Source organism: Triticum aestivum, chromosome 2D (assembly GCF_018294505.1).
Source record: "Triticum aestivum cultivar Chinese Spring chromosome 2D, IWGSC CS RefSeq v2.1, whole genome shotgun sequence".
Classification (NCBI taxonomy): Eukaryota; Viridiplantae; Streptophyta; class Magnoliopsida; order Poales; family Poaceae; genus Triticum; species Triticum aestivum.
Window position 1 is genome coordinate 274902316 of NC_057799.1, and position 27184 is coordinate 274929499.

Consider the following 27184-nt stretch of genomic DNA (forward strand, 5'->3'; position numbering starts at 1 on the left):
ATAGCCATGTAGCCTTTTGTCTTTACCCCATTGTATAAGGGGTTTTCTGCATATTTCCTGCACCTTTACATGTATATATACTGGCCTATGGCCCCATGGGAATACAAGTTGCATATTTCCTAACAAATAGGATAAATCTACTCGTCTACAATCGTTAAAACATAAAACATGCAACACGAAAGTCGTGTGAAACAGCAAGATGAAGCTAGTGGTCAAAGGGAATTTCAAATGGTCGACCGGATGCGAACATTTTGCGAAAATTCGTCTAAAAACCTCCAAACATTAGCATCAAATTCAAGATATACAGGTCATGAAATTAGGAACCGGTCGTCTGAATGGAACTACAACGTCGATGTGCATCTTTTTCGTGGAGAGCTTATTCCGACTCGAAGCACTGTTGCGCAGATCAGAAGGTATCATGTCAAGGTGATTAGGCAGGTGAGTGGAACAAAAACACATGCTTTTGCACGTACAGGCTAGCACGGCCAGAGCCACCACGTGCGCTCGAGCTGCATCGCTCGGGCCTGACTCACTGGCAGAGCAGATCGACTAGGTGCAATGTCCACTTCTTTGGTTCAATTGATGTCATACATCTCAGGCAATTCTCAATGCACTGATTTATTCGTTAAGTTTGGAGGCATCTGAAGCGCAAACTATTTGGTTTTCTCCTGTTGAATAGCCAAACGCTTGCGAAGTTCTTCAGTGATGTCGGCGTTCTGGAAACCGGGGTACCCAGACTTGCCTGCCTGCGGCCCACCGCGTGGCTCCATCGACGGCCTGGTACGGCCCATCTTCAGCACCAACAACACAAGACCCTCGCGAGGGGCCAAGCCTCGCGAGGCGAACAACACCAAGACCTCCAGAAGGAGCGGCCTCCTTAGGCTGGCTCCTGAGGAGCGGAGATTTCTATGCAAGCCCTCACCTCGTGAGGTTTGGATGACGCAAGCCATGACGACCAAGGCCAGGCTGGCGCCAGCGGGCGCAGTACAGCAGGTTTCCTCTTTGGTGCTAAAGAGGCAAGCGCAGGCGCGGAGTCCCAATGCATCAACCAAAGGTTTCCATTTCCATGCTACAAGACCAAGACTGCCAGGACGGCGGGACGGAGGTCATCGCTGAGCCCACCACAGCGTCACGACTTGAAGCTTTGCAGGCGAAGACTACCTTTTGTCAGGATAAAATGTACTAGTTGTCTCCCTTCGAATTTGGCCGTTGTGGGATCCCTTCCCGCCTTCATTTGGAAAGAGGACAAAGGCCACTATAAGTATAGCCTAGCCACCACCATAGAGGCATCCGGATCCAGTTTATCCGCACCCTCACCAGCTCACTCAAACACAAGAACACACCTTCTGAGGTTGTTCTTCCACTGTACTAGTTCATCCTGTACGTCCGCGCAGTTCCTCTGGAGCTGTTTCCGCGAGGTTGTGGGTGGAAGATGGGATCACACCAACTTCCCCGCCCTCTTCGCCGAACTTCAGGCATTACCACCCGCATTGCGCCACATTAGGTGGCTGACCATCGGGGTGCTAGCCTGGACGCTGTGGACTATTAGGAATAAACTTGTGATTCAGCATGTCCCTCTTCGTCGCCCTACTGACGCTTTGTTCAAATGGTCTGGTTACTTGCAGCTTTGGCGGCCGTTTAGCCGCCCCAGGGAGAGAGACGCCATCACCTCCATCATCACCCAGCTTCGCGTGATGTCTCTCCGGATGGCTCCACCGCTCCCCCCACCACCACCAGAGCTGGATTAGATCCTCTACCTCGCCGCCGCCACCGCCGTTTATGTGTTGTGCGTGCTCTTTTCTTTGTTGGGCTTGTTGTGCTGTGCCCACAGCTGAACCTTGGGTAGTGTTCGTGTGCGTGTTTGTTGGACCTTGCCTGTGGTGGCGTTGTGTTTGTGTGTAACTTGTTGACTTTGTGCTCGATGGTTTGCTTTATTTATAAAGAGGGGCGAAAGCCTTTTTCGGTACTAGTTCATCCTCAGCCCACCTCGAGGATAATCAACCACAAAGCAGGAGTAGGGTTTTACACCGCAAGGTGGCCCGAACCTGGGTAAACTGTCGTGTCTCATTTACTTCCAGTTCATCGAGCTAGGCCGTGAGATCGACGAGTTGGCAGACTGGGAGGTTGAGTTCTTCGCACGCACCCCAGAGTTCAAATCTATCTTGGGTCTGCGGAGCCCCGAATCCGACATTTGGCGCCCCAGGTAGGGGTGCGTCGGAGCCTCTCTTCCTCCGGTCGACTCGCCACCGCTCCGCCGTTCTCATGGCTGACGCTCCTCGATCTCACGCTGAGCACTGGGCCGCTCGGCCTGCCCGAGCGGTGCCCTCCGCCCAAGAAGACCTCCACCCCGCGCTCCTCGCAGCCCGCACGCCGCCCAGCATCGTTGGATGTGGGCGGCACGAGCCGCCACCGCCCGCTCCCGCGCTGCGCCGCAACCGCGCCACCACGCGATCTTCGAGCTATGCCGCGGCAACAGCACTACACACCCGTCGAAAGCAGGCGAACACGCGAGCCACGCTCATCGTGACGCGGGAGCTGCTGCGATGCAGGCTGGCGGAAGGCGGCCACGACGCCCTGCTGGAGCAGGTCGCCGAGCTCCTCGATGTCGCCTGCAGGGGCGCAGCACCTTTCTGCACCCTGCCTACGTCGCAAGCGGTGCCGGGGGCACGTGCCGGCCCCCGCTACGCCCGCGCGCCCTTCCTCGAGGGGCCCAGAGGACCTCACGGCACCGACCTGGCCCGCGACGCCGCTCATCCTACCCGGGACACTTACTTCCGGGTGTGGCGACGCCGGACGGCCCCTCCTGGGGCCGCGCCGAGATGCCACCCTACGGTCGCCGTGGCCTGGCGCCAAGCCTGGCAAGCAACGACGCGGGACTTGCTGTACGCACCAGGAAGAAGCCCTTGCCCGTTTCCCTCGCCAGCCTGGGCATCTTGGCCGCGCTAGGCCGAGGCTCTTTGCGAGCCACCACGGAACTTCACCGACGTCTTCAACGACAACAGTCACCGGGTACAGCCAATATCTCAGGGGCACGATTACGCTAACTATGGACCGCAGGTGAACCAAGCCACGACAGCAGCCGCGGACCTCGGGACGATGGCCCCGCTGCAGGCGGGCGCGATGCACTAGGAGTCGCGCGGGGGGAGCCCGGCGCCAGGGCCTACCCCGCGCTGCATGGAGCGAGGCGCCGCCACGACGGCGGCGCACGCCGCACGAAGGTAGGCCCCCACGCCGGGGAAGGCACCGGCGAGCCCTTCCCCCAGCGGCTGGGGCCTGAGATCGCCGGGGCACCGCTAGTGTCCCCCTTGCCCCTTGGTCTCGTCTTGGTTTCCGGACGCCCCAACGGTGGTCGAGGGAGGCGCAGGGCTGGGCCCTTGGCAGGCGCCGGGGGAGCCCGTGAAGATCTCCGCTCGTGACACACATAATAATGAGTTGGGGCTGTACACGCCCCGGAGTCTCCTGAGCGGCGCCCTCGAGCCTCACGGGGGCTCCCACCCACGTCCAAGTGGAAGCACCATGCTCCGCGCTGGCCGTCGACACTGTCCCCCAATGACTATGCCCACGCCCAATGGAAGCACTTAGCTCCGCACTGGTGAGAAGACTAGTTAGGTGCCGGACACGGCTGTTTGCTTTCGCCCTCTTTCCGTAACCCAATTTGCCATCTTTTTGAATGAGATTCGGAGTTTCATGTGCTTATCAAAGGAAAACGGGGGGGGGGGGGATTTTTCTTTGTTCGCGGTGTTTTCTTGCCTTTTGGTATGTGTTTTAAGGTAAGGTTCACGCCTGCTACCCCCCCTCCCCCCTGCGAGCGCCCCCCGAGCGGGGGCTGGGCGTGGTATACGCGCATCGAGCGCGCTCGGGCTAGCCCAAGCGGCGCCGAGGCCCCCTTGGGGTCAGGCATGCGACTGCCGCAAAATCACCGCGCGCACACCTTGCCGTAATCCGGCAATCGGCTCCTCGCGAGGCCCTCTTGGGCGGGCCAGCAGGCTCCTCAAGAGGCTTAAACCCTCGCGAGCCCCCGGAGGGCCCGCCTCGGGAGAAGGGTGCTTCCGCGACACCAGGACCCGCTCAAGACCTACGGAACCAAAGATAAGTCGCAACAGTTACTTTGGTCGGGAGCCTCCAGGCTCACGACGGCACGTCCCAGATTCTATCTCAAAAGCATATCATCATTTCATATGTTATGAGGGCCCCCCCCCCTCCAAAAATGCTTTCACGCCCTGCAGGGCCGTATCCGAAAATTTTGGTATACAGGTCAGGACAGGAAGGGAAATGTAGGCCTAGCTAGATGCGTTGTCGTCGGTGTCGCCGCCTTCATCATCACCATCTGCACTGTCTCCTTCGGCTGCGAGCACGACCATGTCGTTCTCGGGAGCGAACTCCGCCACCAGGTCGTCCACATGGTCATTCACCCAGTCCGCCAGACTGCCCTGGATGACCGTGGGCACGGGGGCTATCGCGGCGTTGAAGTCGAAGTCGGGGTCAAGGCTAAGGAGGTGGCTAAAGACGCGCGAGAACGCGTGCCCAAGAAGTCCCGGGCTTCTCTCCTCGACAAGCTGGCGAGCCCTCGTGGCCCGATCTTCCAGGCGCGTCACGACTTGAGTGAAGTGGAGGTGGCCGGCCTCATCGTCTTCGTGTGGGTGAGAGATGCTCTCTTCACAGATGGCACCTAAGGCCCGGTTGGCCCTGGTCCTGAGGTCCTGAAGCATCGAGGAACGCTCGTGCTGCATCGTTCGACTGCGATTTGCTTCGTTCGTGGTCTTCTCCGCAAGAGACGTGACATCAGCGACTTGCTGCTGGAGTGAGGACAAGTCGGCTTGGGTGGAGGCCAGGGCCTCCTTGGCGGCCATCTCACGCTGCTCCGCCGCGGCCAACTTCGCCCGGAGGGCGTCGGTCCTGCCCTGCAGCTCGGCCTGCTACAGTTCGAAGCGGGTCTCCTGGAGCCCCGATTCCCGTCAATGCTCGTCAGCAAGAGCCACGCGAATCTTCACCACCTTTTGGTTAACCTCCTGCTGGATCCTGGCTACCCGAGCGGCAACGGCATCCTCAGCCGCAGCTGCTTGGTGCTCCCTCACCTCCAGTCGCTCAAGCTCCAGGTTGTGCTCCAAAAGACCGCAAGCGCCAGCGCGTCCTCGCGTGCCTGGACCTCCTTCTCATCGGAGGGGGCCTCGTTCGGCGGTGCCGCCAGGGTGGACCTGCCGCTCAAGGGCGGCGTTTGAAGCCCGAAGCTCCCTCTCCCTCTCCTCGGCCGCCTCACAACGGCAGTCGGCGGCCCTGGCTTCCTCCTGAGCGCGGGCGCAAGCCTCGCGAGAAGCTGCGAGGGATATCGCGGCGTCTGCACGGGCGTGCTCATGCTGCAGATGCCCGAGGTTGATGGCGACCTTCAGCTGGTGCCACTCGCGCGCCAGGCGGAGGCCCTCCGCCTCAAGGCGGGCGTCGACGTCGGCAAGCTCTCCACCAAGCCGACCCAACGCGCTCATTGCCTCCTGGAAAAGATCATGGCGAACGGAGCTGCGCCCGCGCGCGAGCTCCAGCGCACGACCGGGCCCCTCCTCACCAGGGGCTGCCATAGAGGCGTGGGACGACTCGCTCGCCTTGGGCGGGGGGCTGGACGCCGGTGCTCCTTCAACCGATCCCCGGGCCTTGGCAGAGGCGCTACACATCTCAGCCTCGCCTCTCGAGGATGACGTCGATGTTGGGGCAACCCAGCTACCAACAAGCATCAACGGAGGAGCTCTCGGGACGCCCCCTGCACCCCAGAGGTAGTCGCGAAGGAAGGGTCCTGGGATTGCAGGCTCATGGCTCTCCAGCGGCGCCCCTGCCTCGCGGGCTGGTCCCTTGCCTCGCGCGGATGACTCTCGTGAGGGGCCTGGAATCGAGAGCGGACCAAGGGCCTCCGGAGGTCGCTCCCCAGGAGGTTTCGCCGCCACAGCCGAAGGGATCCTGAGGAGCCAGGGTCAGGAAAGGATGCGACACGCGGAGAACCACAAAGATAAGGCACTTACTCATCTATGGCTATGTACTTTCTCTGTTTCAGGGGCCGGTAGGCGTCACCACTGCAGCTCCAGAGCCCTTTCCTCTTGCGGAGCGCTCCAAGGTTCAGACGAAGCGAGCCGAGGGTCGGAGCACGCCCCTTGGCGGCTGGGTTGCGCACCGCCATCTCAGGAGTGTTTGTCGAAGCTTCGGGGGCAGCCGCCTCAGGAGCACCGGGCCGCACCTGCTCATCAGCCGCCACCTCGGGAGCACTCCCCAGAGCTTCAGCGGCAGCCGCCTCAGGAGCGCCGGGCAACGCCAGCTCGCCAGCGACCACCTCAGGAGCACTCGCCGGAACTTCAGGGGCGACTATCTCGGGGGGTGCCTGACGGCATCCGCTCCCCAGCGGCCGCCCCAGGAGTACCCGGCGGCATTCGCCCCCCTGCAACCACATCCGGGGCACACGCCACAGGATCGGCAAGCACAGGGGCCACCATGATGGGATTCTCGCGAGGCCCCTCAAGGCTCGCTGGGCGCAGCCCCCACGCGTCGAAGCAAGGCATCTGCTTCGCGAAGGCCTCCCCGTTCGAGCATTGGTACAGGAGGCACTTGTCAGCCGGGAGCGCTGCAGGCGCCGGGTCGCCCGTCAGAGCTAAAGCACCGTCTGCAGCGTCTTGGAGGGAAGCGAGGGCACCTGAAGCCTCATGGGGTCTTTGAAGCCGGCAAAGGCCCGCATGGGGCGAGAGTGGCGCTGAAGCAGGGCGATGCGCCGCCGGACGAACTCCCTCACCACCATCGGCGCCGTCACCCCCGCCTTCTTCAACTCGGCCAACCTGGACCAGACACGGGCGAGCCGCCGGTCAACGACCTTCGCATGCCCCCAACCAGAGCTCGGCTCCGCCGGCCCCCGCAGAAGCTGGAGAAGGGGGTTGTACGTGGCGGCGTTCACATACACCCACTGCTCCCGGAATCCCGTCGCATCCGGACGAAGCGTGAAGTCGATGCCGGAGCCAGCCGGAGCCGCCACCGCCCGAAACGACACGCATCCCGAGCATTGTATGATGTCGACCAGATGAAGCAAGAAGAAATGGCGGAACAAGGCCACAATGGGGCGACGCCCACGATGGCCTCGCATAGGAAGACAAAAGCGGCAAGGAGCACAATGGACCCGGGGTCTAGATGCAGCGCGTGGATCTTGTAATGCGAGAGCACGGCACTGAAGAAATTAGAGAAAGAGGGGACCAAGCCGGCCAGGAGGGCATGAAGGTGAATGGGGATCTCGGTGGCCGTCATGTCGATCTAGGCCCGCGAAGCAGGCCAAACCACCGTCGCCTTCCACTCATTGGAGTCGGCGGCAAGGGTCGGCCGAACCTTGTCCAATCCCTCCTGATTGATCACCGACGACCGGCCAAGCGCGGGCTCAAAGCCCGGAGGGGATTCGGCGGGCGCGCGAGTCTTTCCCCTCTTCTTCGACCTCGGAGCCATGGCGGCGGAGGCGGATTAGCGCCGGCGCAGAATCTGGAACGGGAGGAGCAAGCTCACAGGGAAGGAACAAGCAGAGGACAGGCGCAGCGGGCAATGTTGGCTGAGTCGCGCTCGCAACAGGCAGCCGTCAAGTCAAGTGGTTGCCGAGGCTGCGTGGGGAGGTGGAGACGCCCACATCCCGTCAAGCGCCACGCGTCAACCGGGGCCGCAGGCGGTTGGGGCCCGCAGCGCTTCGCCCTTGCCCTTTGGCTTCGCCTCGAAGCCAAGTCCGAGCGCGCCTTGGGCCCGGGGGCTACTGTCGGCGTTCTGGGAACCGGGGTACCCACACTTGCCTGCCTGCAGCCCACCGCATGGCTCCATTGACGGCCTGGTACGGCCCATCTTCAGCACCAACAACACAAGACCCTCGCGAGGGACCAAGCCTCGCGAGGCGGACGACGCCAAGACCTCCAGAAGGAGCGGCCTCCTTAGGCTGACTCCTGAGGAGCGGAGATTTCTATGCAAGCCCTCACCTCGTGAGGTTCGGATGACGCAAGCCATGACGACCAAGGCCAGGCGGGCGCCAGCGGGCGCAGTACAGCAGGTTTCCTCTTTGGTGCTAAAGAGGCAAGCGCAGGCGCGGAGTCCCGAGGCATCAACCAAAGGTTTCCATTTCCATGCTACAAGACCAAGACCGCCAGGACGGCAGGACGAAGGTCATCGCCGAGCCCAACACGGCGTCATGACATGAAGCTTTGCAGGAGAAGACTACCTTTTGTCAGGATAAGATGTACTAGTTGTCTCCCTTCGAATTTGGCCGTTGTGGGATCCCTTCCCGCCTTCATTTGGGAAGAGGACAAAGGCCACTATAAGTATAGCCTAGCCACCACCATAGAGAGGCATCCGGATCCAGTTTATACGCACCCTCACCAGCTCACTCAAACACACGAACACTCCTCCTGAGGTTGTTCTTCCACTGTACTAGTTCATCCTGTACGTCCGCGCAGTTCCTCTGGAGCTGTTTCCGCGAGGTTGTGGGTGGAAGATGGGATCACACCAACTTCCCCGCCCTCTTCGCCGAACTTCAGGCATTACCACCCGTGTTGCGCCACATTAGGTGGCTGACCATCGGGGTGCTAGCCTGGACGCTGTGGACTATTAGGAATAAACTTGTGATTCAGCATGTCCTTCTTCGTTGCCCTACTGACGCTTTGTTCAAATGGTCTGGTTACTTGCAGCTTTGGCGGCCGCTTAGCCGCCCCAGGGAGAGAGACGCCATCACCTCCATCATCACCCAGCTTCGCGTGATGTCTCTCCGGATGGCTCCACCGCTCCCCCCACCACGGCGTCACGACTTGAAGCTTTGCAGGCGAAGACTACCTTTTGTCAGGATAAAATGTACTAGTTGTCTCCCTTCGAATTTGGCCGTTGTGGGATCCCTTCCCGCCTTCATTTGGGAAGAGGACCAAGGCCACTATAAGTATAGCCTAGCCACCACCATAGAGAGGATCCGGATTCAGTCAATCCACACCCTCACCAGCTCACTCAAACACAAGAACACACCTCCTGAGGTTGTTCTTCCACTGTACTAGTTCATCCTCAGCCCACCTCGAGGCTAATCCACCACAAAGCAGGAATAGGGTTTTACACCGCAAGGTGGCCCGAACCTGGGTAAACTGCCATGTCCCATTTACTTCCAGTTCATCGAGCTAGGCCGTGAGATCGACAAGTTGGCAGACTGGGGAGGTTGAGTTCTTCGCACGCACCCTAGAGTTCGAATCTATCTTGGGTCTGCGGAGCCTCGAATCCGACAAGTGAGAGGCCTAGTGGTGGTGTCCTGTTTCGGTGCTTCGGTTAATGTTTGAGGAGCTTCAGTCACTGGAGCCTTCTGATTTTGACCCGGTGGCACTGAAGGGGAGGCTCGATTCGGTCCAAAACTCTTGAGCACATCGGCCATAGTTGCCAACTGTTGATTCAGGACAGAGATGGCGGCTTGCACGCCCGTCACCACTTTGGCAATGGCGTCCTGCTTGAGATGGATAGCATGGACATCCTTGCGCAGATCCTCCATGTCACCTTTAAGTTATGTCGTGTCTTCTCGATTTTGCAACACATCGCCGTTCATAGCAAGCAAATCAGGTATGTCACCTTCATCCACACACATCTTCGCGCGCCCCATCCTAATCCCGGAGTGTCAGAGGAATTTTACAAATGGTTACAGAAACCCGATCTGAAGCTCTGGACCCTTCGGGCACCGATGAATCTCGCCACCACTGTGCAACACCACCCGCTGTAGGACCAGGGATTTTAGCACCGAAACGATGTGTTCCGGCAACCAGTCCTGCACCATGAGCTATTGCTGAATGGGTCTACCGCCGCCAGCGCCGCCAACACCACCGCCCGCACCCCTACCAACACCGCCGCAAGAGAGGGTGCGGAGGGTGGGAAATTACTTGCCTCACGCAGAACACTACGCCACCGAGGAGCGACCAGGCTCATGATACCAATTGTCACGCCCCATAACTAGATCGAGGTCGACTTGGGGGAAAGCTAGGGTTCGTAACTTGAGCACGAGAGTATAAGCATCAAATGGTATATGCTATATTAGTTGTAAAGTGTTTGGTAGAAAGAATTCTCAGAAATGGCATACAGTTACAAAGGAGAGGGCTGGTTTAAGAAGCTCAGCTGGCAAGGGAGCAAAGTAAATAGTGACGACAAGGTGAAACGATACAGTAAAGGTAAATAACGATTCGGTAGATGCAAGCAGGGCGAGCCATCAGATCTTATCGCGTTCTTCAATCCTAGCCGTCCACTTATTGAAGATTAGAACACCCAGAACTGAATGCCTTGCAGCCTGACACCCTCCGCCCCCTTCAACTGCGAGGCTTAACCCGGAAGCTGCCTCTGGAGGCGGCAAGGAGAGGAGATGGGGAGGGGGGGGGGGCGGCTGCCATCTAGGGTTTGCCCCCCAGCCCCAGGTCACCTGGAGGGGGGGGAGGGGGGGCTAATAGCTAGAAGCTAATATATCAAATATTTATACAGTTCCACATCCCAGGCTATCGTCTCATCTTTGTCCTAAGATCCCTCCCTCGTCCAGAGGTACAGGGGTCTCTGTCTGGCTCACCTCTGTCTTATCTTTCTCCAACCATGGTCCATAACAGAACTAAGGTTCATACGATACATACCACTGCAAAACTACCTGCCTATAAATATGTCACCTCCCACTGCAAAGCAGTTAGTTTTACACAACCTTGCAGTCGCAATTTCATCCATATGATTTTCCAGTGGCACACACAGTGTAGCTGGGGAGCAGGGATCCATTGACCTTCGCAGCAGTGAAATGAAGAAAACTCACCTTGTATCAACATTGACGCCAAGTGGAACAACAAGCCTGTGTGGCCACTGGAGCATGTCATTGACAATTGAATTGACAGTATCCTAATTGAACGAAGAAGAATCAGCTCTAACATAATTTGTTAGTAGAATCTCAATGTTCAAAAAAAATCAAGTCATCTTACATCAATCATATCAGAAAGTCCTGGAATAGCAGTCAGACTACCCCCAACAGCCTTCAATGTGTACTGTATTTTAGGCTCTGGCTGAAGCACAAAGAAACCCAATAAACAATTATACAGGAAATGCGCATCTTTGATAATGCAAAAGGTTCCACGCATCAGGAATGCCATTTATAACTTTTCTTGTGAAATGTTGTCGACACAAATATTACATCTAAAAACCTTTCAACTATAGCAGGAGCTTCATAGCATGAATCTGCGTTACCAAATCGTCTCATGGCAATGCCACCAGGATCAACACATAAGACTGGTGGTACCAAAGTTGCCATATAAAAAAACTGGCAGTGTCTAAACTGCTACCATGATATACTGCAAGAAATAGGTTCTCTTTGTGGGTTAAATGTTTTTTTTATCAGGGTGGGTCAAATGTTAAAGCCTTCCCAGGTTAAACTATGTTTTGGATCCATTCTGAGGTAAGCACTGGGACTATTGCTGCAGGGGAAACAAACTACTACCAATAAGTGCAAGGAAATGAAGCAAATAAATCTTCTCAAAGAAATTCCAATTTTATGTCATCTTAATTACGAAGCAGTCCACAGTTAATAAAAGAGTAGACACTCTGCTTTTGTTGTCCAGTGTGTAAGTTGAAAACTCATCTCAGTTAACATTATACTCTTTTTCTTCCTATCTTCAATTCAAAATCAGATGTTCTCTTGTGTGAAGCTACGAGTAAAAATATACTGAAGAAATTGCCAGTTTTTGTATATTTTTCTCGTACAAAAACTGCTTAGTAGTAGATACATGCCTCTGCGAGGAGAGCAACGACAACAGCAGAGATGCAGGGAATCTCTTCTGATAGTTGAAATACGACCCGAACAACGGTAAAGACCTGGAGATCCTTGAGCTGAGAGATGGTTCACAAAAAAGTATAATTAATAAGAACTCACTCCTACAAGGTTAACCACAGTAAAGACAGAGAGACAGTCAAAACCTGAATAGGCAGTGATGCAACTCGAGCATCAACAGCAAGGATTATGCTTGGATCACCACCCCAACGGAAATCTATATCCATTATGATTTGGCCTGGCTGAAGATTTTGGATACGGATGCCTTCACAACAAATAACAACGCATGGTATCTTTCAGTCATACTTATTTAGTACAGAAGCAACGAGATTAAAATTTAGCTTAGTGTGGTATGAGTAAACGTGGAACGTGAACTCATATAAATATAAACATGAAAGAAAAAATAAGGTCATTAACATCACAACTGGCTGGAATCAGAGTAATAATCTCAACTGAAGAACAACTAAAAATTACATCCCAAATGCACCAGTATCTCATACCAAGGTTTCTTAACATGGTCCCTCTTACATCCTCATTTCACATGAGAGGCAAGAGTATATAATAGATCTGAGCCGTTGATTCCATTAAGTAGTGGGTCTGAGTAACTCTTACCTTCTTACCTCCCATGTGGAAAGAGGAGGTAAGAGGGACCATGTTAAAATTGCTTTTACCGAGGTAACATTTTTCTTTGCTGACCATAAGTTAAGACGGGTGGAACAGCATTCTTGATTCAGGGCCTAGCGCAGCAAGTATGAAGGAAGGGGGGGGGGGCAGTTTGTTACTGGATAGGGGACAAGCATCTATCTTGCCAAGAGTGAACTCAAGAGATTGTAGAGAGGTTTGAGGTAAGAAATGCGGTTGGTATATTTTATGAGTTTAATCATTTGAGGCAAAGAGGTAGCCTACAAGAGTACAAGTTGCGCAGAATTGCCTGAATTGCAGGCTGCCATCTTGAGGTGCAAACCTTATTACGACGACTGTTAAATTATATACCATGCATAGGTGTTAGGCAATCTCTCACCTTACCTCTCTAGCCCATTTTGTTAATATTCGGTTGTTGTGATTGACTATTCTTGCCTTGCAAGGCACCTTGTACAAGCTATACAAACATACGAGAGCTGGACGTCCCAAATCCCTTCTCCTTTGCATGGTATCGGCCACAGACTGGTCCTACCTCCAGCTATGCCTCTCCCGATCCAATCTCCCATGACCACCATGAACACCTCAGACGACTCAGTCTGCATGTAGAAACCGTTTCGTTTGGGTGGATCTCATGCCGCCGCAGCACCCCGACTCGCTAGTGGATCTCACGCCGCCGCAGCCTAGCCTCCCCCATTCCCTTTGGTTCCTCGCCGCCGCCAGAGACTGGTGCCAGAGGCAAGGCCGGGCCGCAACCAAGGAAGGTGGCGATGGGGAGCATGTTGTGCGCTCGGGGGTAGGCTCCTGGATCAATTGGGGCACTGCTTGGCTCGGCGGGTGGTGCCTGATCTAGATCAGGACACCTCCATTCCTTCCCCTGCTCTGGTGTGCTTCGTATGGATCTAGGTCGCAACACTTGCCGGTCCTCGATGCGAATGTTGCTGGATGTGGGGATGAGAAATCCCTCACCGGCACTGGTCAGCCGCGGCGGCGGGCACACCCAAGGGCGCTGTTTTTTCTCCATGGAGATGTTCGTCAGTTCTGCTACTACCTCCATCCCATCATTTGTCTCTCAGGTGAAAGCCCTAACTGCGGCGGGCAGTGACGGCGCCTTCGGAGTCGTTCTCTTCTTGAAGGCGCCGCCTTGGGAGATAGGTTGCTGGTGGACACCATTGGGTTGGCGTTGGTGGCAATCTGGATCAGGAGGTGGTGCGGTGTGGCATCTACCGCGTCAGTGACGCGGGTCCCGGCGGCCTGGCGCAGCGGGGTCTCGACGATGGACGTGTGTTGATGGACGCGCGCAAGGTCGTGGCGTTGTTTGGTGTCGTGGTGGCGTCGACGGCAGTTGCGCCTGGCAAGGTTAATGCATTGATCTCTCTAGAAATTGGGACGGCAGAAGATGGAGCGTGCGCATACGGTGCACGCTGAGGGTCTGCTAGAACGGTTCGTGATCTCTACTCGTCGTGGGGCGGCTTGGTGAGGCCACCAGATTAGATGGTGCGTGGTAAGGGCACATCATCAAACTAGTAGGTGTAGCGACTTTGATCCCCAGGAAGGTGGTTTTGGGTTGATCCATGTATTTATTTTGTCAAACTCTGTTGAATAATACAATAAAGATGGTTGTGTGCATCGCTCGATGCAGAGGCTAGGGGTTATCCTCCTTTTCAAAAACAAAAACCATGAACACCTCATTTACCATGGGTGTGCTGTCCTCGCTCGCTCGGCTCTATGCAACGACCGCGGCACTCTCCTCCGCCATGGTCCCGGCTACATCGTCGGCCTCACTCGCCGTCAATGTCCCCGACATCCTCTACCTTGAGGCCTCCACTTCTCGAAGTGGAGCATGCTCATCAACGTCCTTTTCGGCAAGTACGAGCTCACCAGTCATGTCTATGATGACACCCTGGCTGCCGAACTTCTCCAAGGTTGTATGGCCCCATCATCGAGGATGTCTTCGACATCATCATGGTGGAGAACCAACCGCCCATGAGGCATAACCGCCCATGAGGCATAGACGCTCATCCACAACCTCTTCCTAAATAAACCAGATAACCCACGCCTTCTAAGTCGAGGCGGAGTTGTGTGTTCTCACCCAAGGCAACCTCACCATCACCGCCTAGTGTCATCTCCTTAAGTCGTTCTATGAAACACTTCTAGACGTCAGGCAACCCATGACCGACCAGATGCTCGTGCTGGACTACCTATGTGGCCTCAACTCACGCTTTGCTGACGTCTCGACCCTTGTCACCGTTTAGGTTCCCTTCCCTACCTTCATGCAAACCAGGTCGCTCCTCCTGCTACGAGAGACACAGCTCCTCCACACCGGCTAGTCGGCACCACAAACAGCTCTCTACGCCAACTATGAGTATGGCGCCATTAGCGACTACAACAGCGACCGGAACTCCAGCACCGAAACCACCTTAAGAAAAAGACTGACAACGACAACTTATGTGGCAACAGTGGTGACCGCACCCCAGCAGCAGCAACCGATGCAACACCGACTCGCGCATCTCCCCGATGGGCGTTAGCCCCTAGCTCAACAATTGAGGTCGGCACAACCTCCCAAGGTATGTACACTAAGCCGTTCAGCTGACAATCGTAGATAAGCTCACTTCCTTTTCTCCTTTCTCCCCTCATGATCTCATCTCCTCTAATCCTCCCCTCCAGATGGATCCTTCTACTCAACCTACAACCTAAGGGCACCATTGTGGAGCCATGTTACAGTTATAGAGAAATCAGTTGTTGTTCCTAGCTTCTATACACTTTTTTGGAGAATTAAGAAAATAGTAAAACATATCCCCGAATTGGCGCTTTTCCAAAATGGTAAATTTACGTATCTGTATCGGCCCGATATTTATACACGTATCTGTATCGGTGCATTCTAGATACTAGAGAATCCGAAAAACAAAAAATGAGACCTTCGATCTTTGGCGAGACATTTCCAAGAGAGAATTTGTTGAACTTCAGAGATTTTATTCCTGGAGGTCGATAATCATCTAGCAGGGGTTCAACAGATTCCTTAACAACTGCAGTTGCAGCCTAAACCAAAAGAGAAACATAGTTAGTAGTACACACATGGCATATAGACATTACTGTAGAATAAAAAACAGAAAAAAACCTTAGGTGCACAGGAATACGGGGTTGTATTAAAACAAAGAATACAACCATTCGTCTTGATCAACACATTCATGCTATTTACCAGTGGCCAGAAGGAAACGGCTTAGGACACCATTTCACTTTGTGGAAACTATAAATAATTTGAAGTATATTATTTTGACATAGTATCCATACATACAAATATGATAATTGGTGTGACCAGCACCAAAGTTGAATCTCCAAACAACATTTAATAGGCTCTTAATAGCATAGAAGGCGCTATGTTCATGACCGTGATCATCAAGTCTAGGATGCAAAGATTGAATAAAGAAGGGATACTCTAAATGCCAAAATCATTTTGTTACACTCGGTAAATCTTCGCGGTGCAGCAACAAAAGTGAGAGAAAATTTCAAGCTGTTTTGTGCTAGTAATAGGAAGTTAGCAACATAATCAACATAACCAAAAAGAATATCAAACATACCCCATGAAATGCCAGGACTGGAATGCACAGAAAATTAAAGAACAACCAGTCTGTAGTTCAACAGCTTGCTGAAACAGCATACACTGAGGGACCGAAATTGCTATAAAGGGACATCACATGTCCGTTACTAGCAAGCAGGATTTTCCAATTGGCAAAGTATTTTATCATTTACGTTACTAATTTCTAAGAAGCCAAAAGAAAATCTTACTTGTGAAACAAAAGGCCAAAGTTTGCTGAGATGCTTGTTCAGCCATTTCACCTGTGGGAACAAAAAATGTAGGCAGAATATTCATTGATCATGTTGAGAAATGAAGTAAGCATGAACAGTTTCTCATAAACTCGCTGCGTGTACAAAATATACTAAGCAGAAGATGATAGAAGCTCCACCTCATAGAAATGTCCTCGTCTTTAGGCAAATTCAAACCAACAATTCTTGAGCTTTAAAATATTACCCCTTCATGTAATTACTGCATGTTAGCCTATCATGGCATTATTACTTTATTAAAAGTCTTTCTATTTGGGCATCATTGAGTGAGTCAGTGAGACGATCTAGCTGTCGATCCAGATACGTTTGATGTAAGATCCTTACGTTCCTTCTTTTTCTCCTCTTCTCGAGCTCCATCAAGAGATTTGATCATGTTCACTGGACGGATTTATTAGTGCCCTCATGGAGGCAGTAGCAAGGTCGGTTGTAGGCATGGAGGCAGTAGCAAGGTCGGTTGTAGGCATGGAGGCAGTAGCAAGGTCGGTTGTAGGCATGGAGGCACAGCGCACCATCAGCCACGGGCGGCAAGTGATGATGGCCTAAGAAAGGAGTGGATATTAGAGTGGGCAGGGCAGCACCGGCATGTGTAGGCATTGTACGAGACGCGGTATGGTAGTGCAAGGAGGTGGTGCGGTGCGGTCAAGGTTTTCGTGCCGCGGAGTCACGTCAAGTCACGATGCCTCCAGCTCAGTGATTAGCCTGATCTTGTCAGTGATTAGTCAACATTAATCGCCTGGTCACAGCCTTTTGCTGCACCGGCTCCGCGATTAGTCGGCATCTAGTGGGCGAGTAAAAAAGCTTGGGTGTGCACTCAGTCCCAGGTGGTGGGAGAGTTCTATGCAAATGCACAGAAGAGAAAGGGGGAGTGGTGAGGTGGTAGGAGGATGATGCCTCAGGGGGAGAAGATGGGCAAGGGATTGAAGAGGACTCGGAAGAGGAGGAGATCCAAAGATGCGGAAGAAGTGGAATTTGACAGGGCGCCCAAACCTTCAGTGATTCAGACATCTGACACCTTTTACAAAAAGGAGATTGAAACTCCGGCCTCTGCATCAATGTGATACTCCCTCTGTTCCATAATGTCGTGTGTATAGATTTTGAAAAGTCAAACTTTGACCAAGTTTATAGAGAAAACTATTTGTATCTACAGTACAAAATATATATAATATGGAACTACATGTTATGATGAATCTAATGATATATGTTTGGCATTCCATATTTGTGAGGTTTGACTTTCAAAACATCTGTATGCGCACGTTATGGAATGGAGGGAGTACATAATATCTAACAGGCTTCAATAGTAATTCATCGAGGTCACCAAACAAGAAAATCGTACCAGACCTGCCTAGGTCCACCTACACTTTGCTTCTCGAGATGCCTACATGTACATATAACTTAAGTGAAGAAAAAACCTTTCCAAGACAGACATGCCAAGTACTACAGTCTACCACTCGTGAATCCAGTGGTCAAGTCCGTGAATTCTAGTTTCTCTTGTATGTAGTAGTTAATAAACACGCGACTAAAATCGCACTAAAGACAATTCAGTTGAACTAGTGCTAACCTGCTCATACTGTGGGAAGGATATCCACTCGGGGAAATTTTCGCCGCAGAGCTTCTTGAGGTCCTCCCTGCCAAGAGACCCAAGGACCTTGATATCCGCAGCCTGTACATGTTCGCTTCACAAATAAATAAAAAGTCGCAACCGCAAAACGAGCTTCGCAGTACGCCTAGCAGTAACCGCGAGCAATCCAACTGGAGTGGCAAGAGGATTGAAGATGGCGCTGGCGCGCGTGAGCCCGACCGAACCTTGGCGACGCGCTTCCTGCTGCGCCGCTGCATCACGCGGCTCCACCCGGCCATGATCACGACGCCGACCACCAACCCCATCACCACCCCCGAGATGAACCCCATCGTCGAAGACACCTGAGAGACTTGGCCGCTCGCCCGCCGCCGGCTACCTCCTCTTCACCTGTGCTCTAGATTCGATCGAGGAATCGGGGTTTACGAGGGGTGGGGTGGGGGTGGGAGGTAATTGCGGCCGTCGGTGGTTGCTAATCAAGGATTATACGCTCGGAGCAGCGGTGACATGAGTCAACTTGTTGGAGAGGAAATGGATCGGTTTGATTAGGACAAACGGCAACTATCGCACGGAGTGACGAGGGCCGGTCCGCCGGAGCGGAATACGAGGCTGCCTTTGCCCCTTTGTTACCGGAGGTCACCAAAGTAAGCATTAGTGTTTTCTAAAGACTGAAAAATGATGGAGCGCTCCGTTATAAAGAGCTAAAGTATTACCTTTATTCCGAATTATTTGTCTTAAATTTTTCTGGCAAGATATATCGGTAACTAAACAAATCTAAGATAATTAATTTGGGACAGTAAAAGTAGTAATCTCTACTCCCAATGAAGGACCTGGTTGTCTCACCTCACATCCCATCACTATGGGTGTGTTTGGTAGTATGTATGGACCTAGCCTACTTGTTCTCCTCTCATACATGCTCAGTGTAAACATGCTGAGTCCATGCAGTTGCTGTTGTTTGGTGGCGATGTATGCGCTGAGACATGCTGAGCTGAGACTTTGTTTGGCAGCCTGCATGTGTTTAGACATGCTGAACAATTTCAAATTCTAATTTTTTGAATGATGAACAAAATTGAAACAAAATGAAAACAAATTTAAACAAAATTTGAAATTCTAAATATTTTTCAGAACTAATTAAAATTTGAAATTCTAAACATATTTTGAAAATTTGAAAATATTTGAAATTCTGAACTTTCAAAAATTTAAACAATATTTGAATATTTTATATTTTTTGAAATTATGGTTTTTTCAAAATTCAAAAATATTTATTTTTCAAAATTCCGAACATTTTTGAAATTTTTAAAACATTTATTGAAAATTCAAACAAATTTTGAAATTCAGAACAATTTTTTGAAAATTTAAACAATTTTAAACTTTTTAAAAAATCAAAATTCTGAACTTTTTCAGAATTTGAACATTTTTTCGAAATTTGAACATTTTTTGTAAATATAAACATATCTGAACGTGATCTGGTGGGTAGGGACGAGGGTCAGGGCCAGCATGGCTGCCTTCATGCATCCTGTTTGGGGTGCATGAGATGAGCATGGTTGAGGGCCCTTTTATGCATGAGATGGGCATAGCTCAGGTAAGCCAATGCACCCTGCCAAACAAGCAAAAATGGGTCGGATTGAGAACTTTTGCCCTCATGCATCCTCCATGCACCCTATCAAACACACCCTATATGTCCGCCTGCAAGTGTATTTCACGCCCACCTCCAACTTGGGCTGGCCCATTAACTCGTTCGTTCACGCACTCCTTGGACCCCGTTCCTACATTCGCTTCCTCCCCCATCTCCTCTCTCTCTCGCCATCGCCAACGCCGCCATGGCGCTGCTAACCCTAGCCTCCTCTATCTTCGGTGAGGACTTCGACATCGGCGCCTCCTCGCCCCCTTGTTCTCCCGCTCCCCTCACCGATGCGCTTCCCTCCGCCCAAGTTCTGGCGCCCCCTCCTCGCCCTCATGGAAGGGCTCCTGTAGCTCCTGCGGCGGATGACGACCGTGCTCGAGGTGGACGCCCAAGACCAAGCCGCTAGCAGAGGGGGAGGGGGCGGCCGCTCTGTTCCATCCATGTCAGTCCGCCTGCTTGTTGTATGTACAGTACATGTGAGCAGTCACCATTCCCCTCTCTGGCAATCCGTTCGTTCTAGTGTTGTTGTGTTGTTGAACAAAGTTGCCCATGGACGCATCTGATGCTTGACAAAGCTGCATCCCACACATAATACAGACTAGCAGTCACTAATTAGTGGCAGCTTACAGGATCATAGAAGTGGAATGACCGTCAGTTTAAGAATGGGGAAATGAGTACTGGCTTTGGGCTAAATCCCATTGTTTTGCTTTAGATCATTCCTTGTATCTTCTCCTATCGGGTACACATGCTTTGTAGCATGTGTATACACATGACAGTACACAAACGAACACTGTAGTTTGCAATGTCTTTAAACAGGGAAGGCATGAAGGTACCTTACTCCTATCATAAATAGATAAGGAATAAGGAATCACTCAATTTAAGCTGGTAGTAACCAGGGTTATAGTAGAACCATTAATGTTTGGTTCATGTGTTTTTATATATGTGTAAAAGCACCCCTAATCATGAAAATAGTATCAGGTTCAAAGCCTTAATCATGGCAGCTAAAAACCCAAATAACCCATCTAATATTTAGTAGTTAGTACACAAGTAGATTCCCGTGAGAAATTATTTCAATGAGAGTGCTAGCTGCTAGGATATATCTAATTGGTCCGAGACTGAAATCTCAGTTGTTAATCTCTGAAATACTGTACACACTTGTCCTGAAACATAGAGTGTGTTGCTCTGTATAGGAATTGCTTGCATGAACTCCTAAATAGTGTACAGGTGGGAGCTAAATTGAAGTTTGCTGCTTGTGAGGTGTCAGCCATACACATTTATATATGACCAATTTTATTCGGTAAAGTGGCAAAACTGTGAAAATGAGTTCTGAGTTTGGGCTAAATTATATAATCGTCTCTCATGGTTGATATGGTCATAAGCAGCAATCCGGATTAGCTGTTGTGTGATCTTGTTTTATATATAGAAGGTAATTTCTCAGATGTTTGCAAGTTTTTTTTGTAAATTTCACCTCAAAAGTATTTCCTCGATTTGACCATATGTTTTTCTTTGGCCAACTTTGGGCGTCGGTCTAACGGGATGGTTATCGGTGCTGGGCAGAGGCATCTTGGCTTGCGACACCAATCTCAGCAATGGATGGATGGGGTAAGAGGGAGAGGCAGGGATAAAAAACCGGGGGGGGGGGGGGGGGGGGGGGGGTTGGGGTGGGTACTCAAAAAATCAATGGTGGTCGTGGGGGAGGGAGTGTACGGGCGGTGGCAAACTCGCCTTTTGCAGACGACGAGGCTCGCCGGAGGAGCAACACATATAACCGAAAGGGATGGCGGGTGCTTGGGAAAGGAGATGGGAGGTGCTACGTCGGTGAGAAAAGAGAGGAATGCTGGAGGAGAGGGATAAGGCACGTGGGCCCATAGCGAAGCACGGTGCATGGGTCACGAACGGTTCCCTTTTTGTCTGCTCAATGGGAGTTCATTTTTTGTTTTAATGGTTTTTTGTGCACATAATTTGAGCATCAATATTAACCAGTTATTAGTTTTATTTTCTTGTGTTTTTTTGCAAACGGCGGCATACAACAATAGTTTATATAGCAGGGGTGATGCGGGTGATCATAACTGTTGCTATTAACTGGTTCTCTCTTACATTGATTGCATTCGCCATTTGAATTTATAGTACATGCATTGTGTTCTGGTGCGTATATATTTTGGTTCAGGTTTGTTACTACAAATTATTCAAATTGTTATCTACCCTGAAGCTGGGTATGTGAGCTCATCTTACAAAGCTATCAAAGTCAATTCACATGTTTGTTTGTTATCACTCCATGGGCGATCCCTAATCCTTACCTCCACCTTGTCGTTGACATTGTGCACTACCATGGCAGATGTTTCTTTTGTGCATGGATTTCCAAGCACTCCGACTGTCATCACCGCACGTATGATCCCTAATCCTTACATGCATCTTGTAGATGATGTATTTGTGTAGAGGATTTTACTTGGCATGTAGCAGGTTTGGATGTTGTTGTTTTCTGTCAAAACAAAATCATGTTTGTTGATACATTTTTCTGGCTGACCCGTAATGTGTTCCGGTATTGTTTTCATTTTGGGAAATGATTATGCTAAAGGAAGAAATGATTTAGATCCTTTTTATGTTGCTAAAACCCTATAGCTTGCTTTTATGTAGTAGTCCCTCGATGATCTTAGTACAATCTTTGTTGTAGAAAGGAGCACTACACTATGAGTATGCCCTTTGTTAGCTATGATTTGCCCATTTCTGTAACACTAGCTTATAGAAGGATGAATGGTGGCAAGTAGGATTATCTCAGTAGTCAATAGTCAGCACCACTATCTGAGATTGCACATTTAGGACCATGGTGGCACAAAGAAAAAGAAGCTTGGTCTAGAACAAATTGCCAAATGCTAGGATCAAGATTTCTTTTCTACGACATGTCCTTCTCCGGAAAGTTGTTGTCGAGAACTCAATTGATGTGTTCCTTTTTTTTCAAGAAACTTGATATAGAACTTATCTTATCTTCAGTTAAGTAGGTGTTCATTTGCGTGTTGCCTCATACATGTTCTTAGTGACTTGTTTTATTCAACATGGATTGGTATCCTCACTTGAAATATGTTACAAGTGATGCATAAGTTTTATTTTTTAGAAGTGATGACAAGATAAACAGCTGGAGTGTGACATGTTTGAAGAAATGCCACCAAAGACTTTGTAATCAACTAGGATCTGGTTTGATTTCTACTCATGGGTGGGCACCTAATTATTAGCCATGAGAGGCCACACTGATCATCAAGGTAAAAACTGTCTCGTAGTCTTTCCTATTGTTTCATTTGCATGCTGGTTTGGTAAGCTTAGCATGTTGGTTGCTACCCACTGTTCCCATCGATCAAAGGGATACCCCACCGATTTTTTTGTCCTTCCTACCGGTTTTACTATTTTTTATATTCCCGATTCTGCCACGCACCGCACGAGCCTCCCTCCCTCCCTCTCTCTTCAGTAGTCAATTCAGAATGAGGTTGACTAGGGTTTCTGTATTGAACTGCCTACACCAGGCTGCACACCTACCTATGACTGTCACCCTTATGCCACCATGGCGAGCGACCCCAAGCCCCGACAGAGACGTGTGCCCGCTCTGCGGTAGCGGAGAGTACGGGGAGGGAAGGAGGAGGTGGAGGAGGCGAGAAGTTGTGACGTCACGCTCTCCACCAATGCTTTCAAGTCATCCGCCCTGCACCAAGGCACTCATCTCCCTGCTTGATTCCACTCCTCCACATTCGGTCCTTCAGTTGTCGACGTGTTGCTGGAGGCTCCTCGAAGGCGGTGACCGGCGAGTTCTTGATTGGCAGCCGCAACACACCGTACGCAGTGCTCGCCAAAGCTAAGGTAGGCCTCCCGCAGATCTCATCCTCCACTTTTCTGAAGAGATGGTTTTGAACTATTAACTGTAACATGGGATCGTTGCAGGAACTAGAGAAGATCCGCTATAATATGTGACCATGTCATATTAAGGATAAGCAGTTGGTCAATATACTTTCTGCTCGTGAGGAGCTACATATTACCGAAGGTTTCAGGTATGAGCCTAAGATGGTTCTCAATTTTTGCCCATTGTAGTTTATGGTGCTCTTTTTTCTTTATAGAAATTTCGTATGCTCTTATGTTCACATGGAGAAGCAACATCATAGCCAATATTAATGTGACTTGTTCGTATTTTGCATAATTTTTAAGGCCTGGTCCTGCTCGATTTGCTAGCGTGTGTGTAATCCCGAAATCCAAGTTTACATCACTGCACACAGATTTGTTGGGCACCTCTGATTTTGATGCATGCGTTGATTTGCATGGGAAGCAGACACTACAGATTGATGCAACTTCCCCAACTAAATGCACAGATGATGCTTCTTTATGGCCGTGACTAAATGCACGGATGATGCTTCTTTATGGCCGTAAAATAAAAATATTTTATTGTACAAATACGAGAAGGCATAAAATCATCTCATATATTAGATTGCATCAATAGTAATTTGGGAGCATAAATTGTTTTTCATATGTTGCAAGCGAGAGGGAGGGTGTGTCATGCGATGCCGTGTACATATTTGTGCTTTTCAACTTAAGACAGTGTTAGCTCTATGTTAATGTTCTTCTAGGTTTCCTGCTCTAGGATTTTCATTATAGGAAACCCAAATAATATAAATAGGTATATTTTCCCATGAAGGTGCCCTTGTTTTAATCCAATTCTTTTAGATTACATGGTTTGCTAAAATGGTTTGTATTTTAGAGTTTACTCCCATTTACTTCTGTGTCTTCCCATAGTAACAGAATTGGTGTCAATTAGGCTTCTTTTGTTTCTTGAAATTAAATGGTTTGCCATAGAATATGAAATTTGAGTATGATGATTGTTGAACTGAAAATAATCTAGCATGCAATAATAGAATAAAGAACAACTTATCATATTGCAGTGCCATGTGAGTGAATAATAGGCCCATACACTGGCAAAATGAAAATGCTTTGTTTGGATACCAAACAGAAAAATAGTTCACATAGAGAGACTATTTCTAAGTTGTTTCCAATAGACCATTAGACATGGTGTTGCATGGACCTTTTTAAAATCAACTTCTTGATTTCAATAGGCAGGATGGTGCGGGAAAACTCTGGTTAAATAGCTCTTACCATCCCCGTACATGATAAATAAAGTTTTTTCCCAGTGTAGAATTTGGTGTTTAGTGTAGTGTGTGTTGTCTCCGTACAGAACAGGACAAGTTGAGATTTATTTCTTAGTTTGGTTGCTGGTGTCATGTGCAAACTTGGGTATCTAATGTAGTCCTTGATATCCCATTTACGCATTGTCGTATATACTTGTTGACTCATGCAAAAGAATTAACCGAGTGTCATTGTATTCTGCAAGAAACATTAATTAGGTGAGTGCACCGTCCACTATTTCAGTGTTGGTTAAATGTATACCACTAGAGTTGATTGAGGGACTATTTAGCAGGGTATAATCAAGGTTGGACAGATCTCTTTGAGGCACAATCTATATTTCACAACATGTGTAACCTTGCATGATATGTTTTATTTATCTTTAATACATCCAACCCTGCTTGCAATCAAATTCACTTTTGGTAGGACTGAACTTCACTGATGAAAAATATCAGAGCCGTCTGTCATGTCTCCTTAAAAGAAGAGTAAAATGTCAGAATCTTTCTTATGAGTGCACATCCTTTTGCTCGTGGCGCATGGGCTACAGGATTGTACCAAATTATTTGTTCGACATGAATCATTGAAAACATTGTAGCGTAAAGATATTATTTCATGAATATAATACAATGACTGATGCAGATGCATTTATATACATCTTTCGTTGGATTTAACTATCATCTTTGCCATAGACATGGAAAGCCATCAATCGGTTTTTGTAGTTTGGTAGCTTTCACATGTCCACAGTACAATTTATGTGAGCCTTTTGCATTTTTCTGATCACGTTGTCATGAGCCGAACCTATACTGGGAGAATAATTGACATTTTGCTTGAGATATCAATATACCAAGTTTTTTGTGTGGGAATTTTGACAACATCATACTCATATCCTTGTGTACTGCAAGATACCAATGGAGGAGCCAAACACTGTATGAGCTTCGGCAAACGGAACCTGCCTACAATGCGGTCGCATGGGGGTAGCGGGTCAATGGGCGGTCGTGTCGTGTGAGTTGGTCAAGTCTGAGGTCGCGAGCTGATAGATCCACGGCCGTCAACTGCATCTTCAACCTCCGGATGATTAGTGATATTTGATTGTGTTAAGAGGATTAGTGATAGAGAAAATCATTAGGATAATAAAAAGTGTTAGGCTATTCCTCTTTGTATATGTGATTATAATGTTGAGGTATGAGGGTTCATAACTATCAGCTCTCACTCAATGTTAAAATAAGAAAAATAAGAGAACTATAACACTGCAAATTGTTTGGAGAAATCGCTGAATTTGTCAACACTTTGAGGGTGGAGTGGATGGCGAATGCATCTAAATATTGGATGATAGGAATGCCTATGGCAATTTGGCGAACTTGGAGAAAAGATATGCAAATTTCGAGTGGGTGGCAATGTAGATTTGAAGCCAAGTAGCTTGTGATATACTCCCTCCTTTTTTGATTTATAGGGCCCATCTTTTTTTTCTAGTTTAAAGGCCCTATTTTTATCCTATGTTTAGATTCTGGAGCATATTAAATTTTCTGCATGCAAAGATTAAAAATTACTCACCAATGCATGTAATGTTCCCATTCATTTAGTGGCCACAAATGCATATGTCGTAGTTGATGCAAATTAATACATCTGTTCAATTGGGTTAGTATTGCAAATTGCAAAAATCATTCCACCATTTGCCTTGTTTGAGGAGATTTTTTAGTTGGGCCTTTTAAATAGAGATGGAGGGAGTATTCATTTCATAGTCCATGGATTAGAGATGATCAGATAGACCACACCAATTTGGTATATTAATAGAAAACACTAGGAGGATTTTGAGCTGGGTGACAACATAGCGAAGCAATAACACGATGACCAAAGTGTTGAAGTTGAAAGCATCATGATAGATCCATGTGTTGGCGCGTGCCAATGCACATGAAATTTGTTTTTTTAGTTTATGCTCTGGTGGAACGGTAAAGAATTAGTTCATCCGGTTTCCATGGAGAATATTCTCTGTTATACATTTTAAGACCATTGAAGTGAAGTATTTGTGCTAACTACATATATTGTTTGTGTAGGATGGGTATGAGTTGAGGCAAAACAAATATTATATTTACTCAAATATCGTGCGATGAAGCTAAAGACAACATTTCAGACATTGTGCGAGAATTTCTTAAGTGCATCAAGTAGATCTTAATTTGTGATAGTCGCTCTATAAGTATACGTCGTCAAATTGTCTTTTTATCGTTTTACATTACAACTTAAGTGAACTTCTGTTATTACTTGATTGTGCCCATGTTATCTATTCTCTACATGTGAAATTTAACATGCATTATGTTTATATAATTCCAACAACATATTACAAAAGCTCATGGCAACGCACGAGCATTCTACAAGTAAAATAGTAAAGAGGAGTTGCAGAGATGTTTATATTGCAAAAATATTTGTATTTTAGTGAATTTTGGTTGTATGCAATAAGAATATTTGAATAATAACATGATAATTAAAATGAAAAGTACATATGATCTATGATCTGTATTTATACCTGGTAGTAAAAGAAATTGATATATTCTTTGTCGAC

The 27184-nt window shown here is 49.3% G+C and overlaps 1 protein-coding gene and 1 long non-coding RNA gene across 5 annotated transcripts in view; one reads left to right on the plus strand and one right to left on the minus strand.

The window, feature by feature from the left end:
- Positions 1-18450, minus strand: part of LOC123052752 (calcium-dependent lipid-binding protein) — a 34705-nt gene extending 16255 nt beyond the window's left edge. Inside the window, exons 1-8 of the mRNA XM_044476086.1 lie at positions 18083-18450; positions 17838-17939; positions 16223-16273; positions 15355-15475; positions 11944-12062; positions 11758-11856; positions 10956-11036; positions 10793-10875 (exon numbers count right to left, since the gene is read on the minus strand). Of these exons, the coding sequence (XP_044332021.1) occupies positions 10793-10875; positions 10956-11036; positions 11758-11856; positions 11944-12062; positions 15355-15475; positions 16223-16273; positions 17838-17939; positions 18083-18187 (761 nt within the window). The 5' untranslated portion in view covers positions 18188-18450. The remainder of the gene's footprint in view (positions 1-10792; positions 10876-10955; positions 11037-11757; positions 11857-11943; positions 12063-15354; positions 15476-16222; positions 16274-17837; positions 17940-18082) is intronic.
- A 1134-nt stretch (positions 18451-19584) lies between these two features.
- LOC123052753 (uncharacterized) lies at positions 19585-26885 on the plus strand. 4 transcript variants are annotated; one of them, XR_006425038.1, is made up of 4 exons: positions 19585-19955; positions 21815-23322; positions 23404-23510; positions 25533-25889. It is a non-coding gene; the product is annotated as an uncharacterized lncRNA (long non-coding RNA). The 4 variants fall into 4 exon arrangements; XR_006425037.1 differs by lacking the exon at positions 19585-19955 and having other exon boundaries at positions 21140-22733; positions 22992-23322; XR_006425039.1 differs by lacking the exons at positions 19585-19955; positions 25533-25889 and adding an exon at positions 26682-26885 and having other exon boundaries at positions 21140-23322.
- The last annotated feature ends 299 nt before the right edge of the window (positions 26886-27184 follow it).